The 10484-nt window shown below is 56.2% G+C and overlaps 1 protein-coding gene across 2 annotated transcripts; it reads left to right on the top strand.

The window, feature by feature from the left end:
• Positions 1–1131: 1131 nt before the first annotated feature.
• On the top strand, positions 1132–10484 carry DRAP1 (DR1 associated protein 1). Of its 2 annotated transcripts, XM_075939005.1 has the most exons (7): positions 1132–1295; positions 6237–6309; positions 6738–6831; positions 7349–7468; positions 9187–9277; positions 9709–9794; positions 10245–10484. In XM_075939005.1, exons 1-7 carry the CDS (start codon positions 1254–1256, stop codon positions 10396–10398), a joined length of 660 nt encoding a protein of 219 aa, XP_075795120.1. In that variant the 5' UTR covers positions 1132–1253; the 3' UTR covers positions 10399–10484. The 2 variants fall into 2 exon arrangements, with proteins under 2 accessions (XP_075795120.1, XP_075795121.1); XM_075939006.1 differs by lacking the exon at positions 7349–7468.

Genomic DNA, 10484 nt, shown 5'->3' with positions numbered 1-10484 from the left:
AGGGGCCTAAAAGCCACCAATCCACTCAAGCCCCGCCCCTCGGCCGGTGACTGTGTCTCCAGCCCAGGCGTTCCGGTGTCTCTGGGCGTGGGAAGTTTCGTGGGGCCTGGCTCCTGCCAGGAAGCTGCAGCTGGTGTTGCGGTGGCCCCTGTCAGAAAGTGGAGCACGGCCTCCCCGAGCCAGTGGCGGGCCCGTAGTGTGACCCTGAGCCGTGTTCTGGGGGGTAATGGGTGTCCAGGACGGGTAGGAATGGTGTCTCTAGCCTCTGTTGGTCAGGGGTTGGAAATGGACGACCGGAGAGGGATCACTTGATGACTCCCTGTTCTGTTCACTCCCGCTGGGGCATCTGGCATTGGCGGCTGTGGAAGACAGGACACTGGGCTAGATGGACCTTTGGTCTGACCCAGTATGGCCGTTCTTATGTCCAGTCCCCTCTGGTGTAGAGCACAGGGGCCCTGGCCCCCTCACCCGGTGATGAAATAGATCCACTTCTAGGATGGGCACAGGGGCTGTTGCTACAGAGCTCCCTGGCCCAGCTTTCAGATGTAGCAAGGGAGGGCCCATGGCTGCGAGGGGGGGAAACAACCAAGGACGCTAGTGCACAAGCACTCCCTCTGCCATCCGTAGTGCAAGGAAGACCTCAAACCCCTGGAGGGTGATCTGCATATAACTCAATCTATGGGCTTAGGGAGAGGGGGTAGCCTGAGACCCTCCATAAGGCAATGGGGAGGGCATAGGAACTTCACAGACCCCCATCTCTGGTACTGGGGGCTAACCTAGGACACCAGGGATCTTCCAGGAGTGGGGAGTAGCTGTAGAGCAGGCAATCCCAGGGAACTGTGACTCTTGGAGAGCATACCTGCTTTCTCTGGGGGTGCTGGGAGGGGGAGGCGGAAAAACAGGTGGAAGGCACCAGTGGGAAGGAGGTGGACAGAGCAGAGTTGCGGGCCCCACGTCCCGGTTCTGCGGGGAGGATGAGCCCGAGACAGGAACTGCTGTGAAGAGAGGGCGCCAGTGCGAGGGGCGGGGAGGGGGAGACGCAGGGTGGCGTTTGTGCTGGGGTGGCCCTGCGCTGAGTAGGGTGCTTTGGGGGGGAAGGGCAATGGATGAGCGCTGGCGTGTTCCGGCGGCGCTAGGACACTGGCGGCCGGGGCGGCGCAGGAGACGCAGGGAGCCGGAGGGGCGGGGCGGGGCGCAGTGGGGCGGGCTGGGGTCGCTGCTGCCGCTGCTGGAGTCTGAGCCTGAGCCCCGCGATGCCGAGCAAGAAAAAGAAATACAACGCGCGCTTCCCGCCGGTGAGTGCGGGCCGGCCCCGGGGCCTCCGCTAGCCCCCGGCCCGGCGTAGCGTCCCCAGGCCGGCCTGCTTGTCCCCCGGCACCCCGCCCTCCGGGCCGGCCGGCCCCCCCATGCCCCTTAACTCCTCGGGCCGTCCTTACCTTCTGTGTTGGCCTGGCTCCACCCGGCATCCTCCCTAAGCCCCCCCCAGCACCAGGCCGGCCTAGCCCCCCCTTCCTCCGATACCCCTTAACTCCCCCGGGTCAGTCTAGTCACCCTGACACCCAGCTCCCGGGCCACCTAGTCCCTTTTCTGATACCGCTTAACCCCCTGGGCCTGGCCTAGCCACTCCCCCATCTCCTTCTCCCTTATCTGCCCTCCACCCTTAACTCCCCTGAGCCCAGCCTAACTCCCTCCATGGGTTCCCCCTAACCCCACCCCGGTCTGTCTTCAGCCTACCACCTTCTCACACCCCCTTCCCCCCTCTCCAGATCTTCCAAAGTTCTGGACCCAGCCTAGGTCAGCCTGAGCCTCTGTGAATGCTGCATCCTCGTCCACACTGGCTTGTCTGACCTAGCTCCCTCCTTCCTCCCTGGAGTCCAGTCCACCAGGCCCAGTCTTCATCCCGCTGCCTCTGCCTCCCCTTACCCACCCCAAGCTAATATTGTCTTCCTCTATAGTGCTCACATAGAGATACTCCTGCAGCATCCTCTTTTATGTGCCCCTCATACTTTCATTATCCACTTCTCCCTGTAGTGCATGCCCACCTGCCCCACTCAAGACTTCCTTGCTCTCCCATAAGGATGTACCTGCTTCCCTCTATTTGGATCCCCTCTGTCCCATATTAAGGATTTAAGCATTGGGCAATTGACTAATTGGATAGTCGATGCATTTTTGCTACACTTCAAAAGCAAAAGCACCAAAGCCTGGGATCAGTGGGAGGACTCCCCTGATGATCCCGGGCTCCATGCAGCGCTGCCGCTTTGAAATGCTGCGAGGAGCCTCACATCAGGTTCCCTGTGGCATTCAAAGCAGCAGCAGCACCACATGGAGCAGCTGACCCGGGGCTCCGTGCAGCGCTGCCACTTTGAAGTACATCCTTCTTCCCCTCCCTTGCTGCAACTATCTGATACAGGCAGCAAGGGAGGCAGGGGGAAGCAACTAGTCCGCTATCCTGTCAACTATCCAATAAGCATTTCCTTATCGGATAGTCGACTAGTCCTTCACATCCCTACCCCATATAGAGTTTCCTTCCAATACTGCCCACTGCTAATCCCCAGAAGGATGCCCCTTCCCTCTGTAGCCCTCCATTTGAATCTTCCACCTCTTCAGGGATCCTAGGATAACTCCCTTCGTGAGGAAGCCTCATCTTCCCTCCCTGACCTCTTTGGTCAAGGCCCCCAACCATAAAAGGGCTCTACACACACACACACACACACACACACCCCTTAACCGTAATGAAACTTGGCCCCCGTTCAGAGGTTCTCTTCATGCACCCCCTCCTAAGGGATGATGAATCTCCCCCCAATCCTTTGGGACCCACAGCTCTGGTGGGCCAATGGGGGAGAATGTGTGGTTCAGGTTATTCTGTCTGGTGGGATTATGGTCTTTCAGATGAAGGGGACTCAAGTTTCCTGGATTCTATGCTTGGTTCTGGCTGGGGAGTGGGGTCTAGTGGGTTACAATAGGGATGGGGTTGGGGGGAGGAGCAGGCAGCGTGCACAAGAGCCAAAATTCCTGGGTTTTAGCCCCACCAGTTCCATCTATGCAGTCCTATTCAGGGTGGAAGGGACACTTCCCTCCGCTCTCCTTTCTATAAAATGAATTAATTCTGGACCTGCCTCTCCTGGGACACTACTGTAGTACCTGAGGGCTTCAGTGAAAAGGGGAAAGATTGTTTATTGATATGGCAGGAAGAAACTGCTACTGTATGAGAAGGGGATATATTTACTGATTGTATAGGTCTCCTTTCCCCATGGAATTCTCACCACAGTGTGCTCGCACCACAAAGCCCTCCTTTTCTATCTTTGTCACATCTTCCGAGTTGGGGTAGTATGGAAAATGAAAGCTGCCTGATCAATTTCACCTCTTCTCAGTTTCAGTTCCTCCTTTCTTATGTTGGGCTCCCTGATGCCAATTGGGGAACCTTCACCATCCTGACCACCACCACAAAATCACTGAAATCGGCATTACCATCCACAAGTGATTAAAAATCCTTCATCAGATCCTAAAAACATGATTTAAAAAAGAGACTCATTGGGAGGTGCAAGGGTTTTTTTTATTTGCCTTTTGCTCTGGTGGGAAGTAGGGATGTTAACTTTAGATTAATTGGCTAATTGAATAGCTGATGCAATTTGCATCGACTATTTGCTTAGTCAGTAAGGGCACCTCCGCCTTTGAAGTAGCAACAGCCCTAAAGTTGTTGCTACACTTCAAAGGCAAAAGTGTTGCAGGGAGCACGGGGCCAGGGGGGGACTCAAGCAGTCGCCCACTTGCCCCATACTCCCCATGACGTTTCAAAGCGGACGCACCTCCTGGAGCCCGGGGTCAGCTGGGGACTTGGAGTCCCCAGTTGACCCCGGGCTCCATGCAGCACTGCCACCTTGAAACACCAAAGGGAGCCTGGTCTCAGGCTCCATGAGGCATTTCAAAGCTCAGCGCCACTTGGAGCCTAAGGTCAGTGGGGGAGTCCCCAGCTGACCCCAGGCTCCACGCAGCGCTGCGGCTTTGAAGCACCCCCTCCTCTTCCCTCTCTCGCTTGCTGCCTATTTCTGATAGCAGCAGCAAGAGGGAGAGCAACTAGTCGACTAGTGTGTCGTCTATCGGATAAACATTTGCTTATTGGATAGTCGATTAGTCATTCACATCCCGGGTGAGAAGGACCTTTTAAGGGTCAAGATGTGATTCTATCTGCATCTCTTGAATCCACAAGCTGGGGATTTTAGAGTGAAGTTGACAGTAAGATTGTGAGAGCTGGCAGCACTGACTCTAGCTTCTATGCCCCTTTGGTTCCCAAAGCTAAAGCTCTGACTTTGTGGTTGGGGCACCAGGTGAAGTTGGAGATCTGGGTTCAGTGCCTGGCTGTACTACATGTTCTCCCTGTGACCTTGAGCAAGATATGTCTCTTGGTGCCTCAGTTTCCCCATCTGTAATAAAATTTTCTCTGTTTAAAGAGTGACTTCATAGGGCAATGACTGTCTCACTTTCAGTCTGTGAAGCACTTGGTGCAGCCAGGGCCCTGAATTTGGGCCAGGATCCATGCAGTGCCCAACATAATACGGGCCACAGTGTTGAGTTAGAGTCTGTGTGGTACGTGGCACAGTCGAGCCCCCCAGTCTCATGTCAGGCTCTGTGCAGAACTTGGCACGGCGGGGGGCCCCTAATCTTGGGTTGGGATCTGTGCATTGCCAGGCACAACAAAGGAGCTCCCAATCTCAGTTCAGAGTCTGTGCAGTACCTGGCATGCCAGAAAAGGCAAGGCTTGTGACTTAGCTTTGATCCTCGCTATTTTACACCTGGGTTGTGACAGCTGACACCTTATGCTTTGCCCCCTTAGCTGGATGCAGGCCCCCTGACATGAGGGTGAGGGGCAAAGGGGGCAATCGCCCCAGGGCCCAGTGACTCAAAGGAGCCCAGGGCTCCCAGCCACCGCTGCTGATACTGCAGCGACGTAAGCCCCAGGCCCTTGAAATCGCTGCTGGAACACTGCTCCGTGAGGCACTGAGGCCTGCTGGAGGCCCAACACCATGCATGTGGCACTGAGGACTTGCTGCCTCCAGCTCTGCCCCTTGTGGGGGCATGGAACTGGGTTCCCTGGAAGCTGTCGGCTCCCATGGCTGGGTGTAGGGGATTTTATTGCCCTGTGACATGGATACAAACATCCTTTGGTTTCAGCATGCTCCAGTCCAGTGGAGGAAAGTGTTGATTTGTGTCTGGAGGGGTGGGTGAGTTTGAACCCTAGCTTGCGAGGGGAGACGGGGGCCGCTGCTGTGTTGCTTAGGCACAGGGAGGGTTTCCAGAGCCATAACGGGCAGGAATAGCTCTCGGTGAGACTACCAGTGCCCTTGGAGCTTGGGCAAGCAAGGAAGGAGTTGACCTCTCAGCCTTGGCTGTCCCAAAGGACCTAGTCACCAAAGAAAGGAGCCAGTGACCCATGGAATCTCTGCTGGAGTGACCAGTTCCCCGGGGGCACAGCATGTGCTGATTGTTCTCAGTGAAGGGTGGCCTAGGGCAATGTTTCCCAATTGGTGCTCTGCAGAACCCTGGGGTTCCGAGAAATCAAAGTAAGGGTTCTGTGAGAACTCAGCACTCCCCGCCCCCTCTTAAAGAGACAGAGCCTTTTTGCGGCGGGGCACAGAGGGTCTTTTTTTTTTTTTCCTCAACAAATTTTACTCTGGCAACCCTAGGAGTTCCTTGAAATTCTTTCAAGCTGAAAAGGATTCTGTGGCCCAATAAAATTGGGAAACACTGGCCTAGAGAAAGGGTGGCAGCGTCATGCAGGAATTAAGAGGTGCATGGCACCTGTGTCTGGAGATCTAAAATCACTTGAGAGGAGTGGATGGGGCTAGTGGTTAGAGCAGAGAGCTTGCTTGCCAGGAATCCTAGGATCTATCCCAGCTCTGGGAAGGAAGGGGAGTCCAGTAGTTAGAGCACATGGCTGGGAATACACAAGAGCTGTACAAATCCAACCCTAGGTCTGGGCCTGGCTAATTCCAGGGGTAGGGAATAGAATCTGGGACCTTTTGCTGTTAGGGCAGCAGACAGGGCGGTTCAGGGGAACAGAGGATGAGATGTGGTCAGTGCCATGGCTGGGACTAGAAAGCCTTTCTCTTTATGGGGTGCTCTCTCTGGTCCACACAGTCATGGTCTTAGCATTAGTATTGATGGGAGTGGGGAGCCCTGAGGGCAGTTCATAAGACCCCATCCCTGATAGTAACTGTTTCCTTTCATCTCTCTCCCAGGCCCGGATCAAGAAGATCATGCAGACAGATGAGGAGATTGGGAAGGTGGCCGCTGCTGTTCCCGTCATTATATGTATCCTTGGGAGTGCTGTTGTGCTGAGCTCCCACTCCTGAACCCCAAATGCCACCTTGTGGTCTGGGCAGTCCTGGGGATCTCCCTCCCAGCCAGGCTTGGTTCATCATCCTAGAGGTTTCATTGTCCCAGCTAGTGGCTAATTACAGCAGCAGATTACACAAAGGATCAGAGGCAGCTTGTCTAGTGGTTAGAGCAGGGGGAGGCTGTGAGTTCTGAACTCCGGAGTTCTGTCTGAGCTCTGGGAGGAAAGTGGTGTTAGACCGGGGTCATGAGCGGGAGTGGGAGCCAGGTCTCCTGGATTCCATCCCCAGCTCTGGGAGGGGAGAAGAGCTATTGGGTCAGAGCAGGATGGGAGATGGCTGGGAGCCAGGACTCCTGGGTTCTGATCCCAGTGCTGAGTTCCCTTAACCCTTGGCTTGCCCTAGCCCGGGCGCTGGAGCTGTTCTTGGAGTCGCTCCTCAGGAAGGCCTGTCAGGTGACACAGTCCAGAAATGCCAAGACCATGACCACCTCCCACCTGTAAGTACCCCTTTCCACCTGTGCACCCCTCTTCTGCCCAGCTGGGGACTTTGTGACCCAACTCTTGCAGTACTGGAACAAAGAAATGCCAGATCTACTCCACAACCAGATCAGCACAGCTACAAGACAGACCTGTCTCACTTAGAACAGCGGGTTGGGTGCCAGCACTCCTAGGTTTCATTCTCTGCTTTGACACCCATTCACTATAGCACTTTTAGATAGTCCTTTCCCCTCCTTTGTGCCTCAGTTTCCCCATTTTCAAATGGGGAGGTAGGTGGGTTTGAGTCACTGATCCCTAGCAGGACTGAAGCTCAGGGAGGCAATGATGATTACTGTGTGCGGAAGAGAGACTTTAAACCCTGCATCCCCAGCTGGGCTGGATACACCATGGGGATCCCTATTAGTCCTCAGGAAGCCAATAGGGTCTGGGAAACTGAGGGCTGGGGAAGAGGTTTCTGAGAGTGGGGGTGCTGCAGTCCCCTCCCCCAGAATCTGAGTTGCTCTCCGTTCCCTGCAGGAAGCAGTGTATAGAGCTGGAGCAGCAGTTCGACTTCCTCAAGGATCTGGTGGCCTCGGTGCCCGACATGCAGGGAGACGTGGAGGACAACCACGCTGAGGGCGAGAAGGTCTCTAGGAGGTGGGCAGTAGGCGGCGTTGTGCTACAGGGAGGGGGGTGAGAGGCTCAGTGGGGAGGTTTGTACCTTGCAGCCAGTGCTGGCTAGGGATGTTAGAGACCGTGTAATTGAATAGTCGTGTAACCACATGAAATTTTAGCCGTTACATGATTATTTGATAGTCCCTGGGGGCAGAGCTGGCAGCCAGCGTGCTCCCGGCCCCATTCCCGGGGAGGTGTCTGCCACCCTGTGCTCTTGCTTCTCTATCAGAAGCACCAGCACAAGGTGGCAGGCAAGAGCCAGTCCACAAGGGGAGCCTGTTTAAAAACCAACTCCCTGCGCAGACGGGCTCCCGCCTGCTGCCCCTTGCTGCTGCTGCCTCTGACACAGAGGCAGCAGTGCGGGTGGCAGGAGCCCCTGTCTGTTGGGGCTCCAAGCGCCCTGCAGACCGAGGCTGCTCCGGCATGGAGCAGCCCCCTGTCCGGGGAGGTCGGACCCACACAGACAGGGGCTGCTGCTGCAGAGCAGCCTTTGTCTGCGGTGTTCCAAGGCTCACTGTGGACAGAGGCTGCCCCATGGGATGCTGGAGCAGCCCCTTCCTGTGGGGACCTTGGATGTGGGGACAGGGCCTAGGCAGCTCCGCGGAGCCAGTTGTTGGCTTCCTCCAGCACCAGTTCCTGTCTGCCCCCCTGCTGCCTCTGTAGGGGGAAGCAAGGGGAAGGGGGACAGGTGGCTCCACAGAGCTGGTATGCATGGAGAGCTGCATTCTTGGCTCCCGCCTGCCCCCCTCGCCCTCCACACTGCTGCTTCTCTATCAGGCAGTGGGTGGGACAGGCAGGCGGATCCAGTGAACATGAGGAGCCCGGCAGACACCAGCTCCCACCTCTCCTCCCCCTGCTGCCTCTGATACAGAGGCAGCAAGGCAGGGAATGTGTGTAATCAGCAGGATTAACCGATAAGCCCAGGCTTATCAATCAATTGTGTAGTCGTCTACACTTTGACATCCCTGCTGCTGGCGAATGCTCCCTGAGGCACTGTGCTACAGTGAATGAGGCTGGGGCTCAGTAGAGGGCACTCTGCACCCACAGCTGACGCTGGCCTTTATTCCCCAGTGTGCTGCAGGGAGTGTGGTGGGGCTCAGGAGGGGTGTGCCTCCTCTTAGTCACTGCTAGCTGTAGCACAGCACTAGGGAGTGCTGTGTTGCAGGGAGACACTGACAGACGGTGGTTACCACAGATGCTCTCACCCTTCACTAAGAATTTGAGAAAAAACTCCAGTGTCCAACTCAATTCCAATTCATTCTGCCTCCCAAAACCCCTGCTTTGCCCTCAGAACTAGGCGTGGGCCTTCTTCATGCTTCCTAGCGGAACCTGGGCGTTGTTGCTGTGTGCTGTTACCCAGCCACCATACCACACACCAGAGATGGCTGCACTCCAGCCCTGTTGCAAAGTGATTCCTAAACACCTCTTCCCCATTGCACCCCCAGGGGATTGGAACACATTACCGGTGATTGTCCCAGTAGGGAGTGCTGTGGCCAGTTTGGGAGCTTGACAAGTGGAACCCCAAAGTGTGGTTCAAGGGTGTTGGGGTTGGGATGTGACCGGGGAGCCCTGGCGTGAAGCCAGGGGGACTGAGTGACCCAGGATTGAGGGGTCAAGGGATGCTTTCTGCATCAGTCTCTGCTGGAGTCCCCATCCATTGACAGAGCCCTGACGACTCCTTGGTCTCTCTCTGGACGCAGGGGCCGGAAGCCGGGCAGTGGGCGGAAGAACGGTGGCACTGGCAGCAAAGGAAAGGACCCGAAGCAGTCAGGCACAGACTCTGAGCAGGAGGTGAATCTAGCAGGAGGTGTCTCCCAGCCCGCAGGCTCCTTCCTGCATGCAGTAGTGCCCCCTGCTGGCTGAGCTTTGCTGATGTGCATGGGACACTGAGGGCCGGGGGAGAAGTTTAAGTCCTTGTGTGGGATAGATGGTGAAGGTTCTTCAGAGGTTGCCCATCTTGGCTGCCTCCCTGTATGGTGTATGGGCTGGGTATCCACAGAGGGGTGTAGGGTCTGGTGGCTACAGCAGGGGGGTGCTGAGAGCCAGGTCTCTTGGGTTCTATTCTCAGCTCTATCGTTTCCCTTTTGTGGGACGTGGGGCTGAGTCCCTTTCCCCTTTTCCTGCTCAGTGTCCATGGGGCCAGCTCTGGGGAGCATGAGTCACTGTGTCCCTCAGGTGGTGCCATCTCCATGCTGAGCCCCCTGCTTAACCTGCTTCCACAGGATGATTCTGAGGACAGTGAGAGCGATGGGGAAGAGGAGACGTCCCAGTCTACACCCCCCAGCCGCCCCACCACTCACTTCCCCAGGTATGAATCGGAGGCTGTCCAGTCAGGAGCCATGGCCTGCCGAGCCAGGCACTACCTCAGTAGGGCTGAGGGACTGGGCAGTGCTGGCTAGTGTTTAGATCTTGGGCTAGGGGGCAAGACTTCTGAGTTCTATCCCTGACTGAGGGATGGGAGTGGGATTGAGGGGTTAGAGTCGAACTTTAGCTACTTACGGGGAGTGGGCGCTGGAACCCTCGTAGCAGAACATATGCTCTGGATGGATCCTGACTTGTGGAACAGAGCTGGGGGCATAACAAGCCAGATGGGCCTGTTGCCCTGATAGAGGGGGTGGACACCAGGCTGGATAGGATAATGGGGATACTGGAAGAGCCCATAGATGTGATTGGGCCAACGGCGGGGGTGAGGGATATGGGGTAGATGATCTTCCCTCCCCCACACTAATTTTCTTCCTTCTCCCCGCCCTGGCTCCAGCTCTCCAGCGCCATATTTGCACTTCACCTGCCCCCCACAGTCCACCATGGCCATGCCTGTCTCCGTGCCCCCAGCCCTGCCTGCCATGATGGCCTCTGCTCCAGCACCCCCTGTCCCAGCGCAGGACGAGGAGGAGGAAGATTATGACTCGTAGCCCTGATTCCTTTTAGTTTATTTTAGTTGCTGCATTCGACGGGGGAGGGGTGGTTCTTAAATTTATTAAAAAAAGAGAGAAAAGCA

Source organism: Pelodiscus sinensis, chromosome 11 (genome assembly GCF_049634645.1).
Source record: "Pelodiscus sinensis isolate JC-2024 chromosome 11, ASM4963464v1, whole genome shotgun sequence".
NCBI classification, from domain to species: Eukaryota; Metazoa; Chordata; order Testudines; family Trionychidae; genus Pelodiscus; species Pelodiscus sinensis.
The sequence above is the reverse complement of the archived record's forward strand: the minus strand, read 5'-3'. Positions and strand labels throughout refer to the sequence as shown.

What these genes read in the sequence shown, in the direction of transcription:
- DRAP1 (XM_075939005.1), top strand. Translation starts at nt 1,254, where the DNA reads ATGCCGAGCAAGAAAAAGAAATACAACGCGCGCTTCCCGCCG. An exon ending in TGCTGTTCCCGTCATTATAT is followed by an intron (nt 6,310 to 6,737) that starts GTATCCTTGGGA and finishes GGCTTGCCCTAG; the next exon opens with CCCGGGCGCTGGAGCTGTTC. An exon ending in GGCGAGAAGGTCTCTAGGAG is followed by an intron (nt 7,469 to 9,186) that starts GTGGGCAGTAGG and finishes CTCTGGACGCAG; the next exon opens with GGGCCGGAAGCCGGGCAGTG.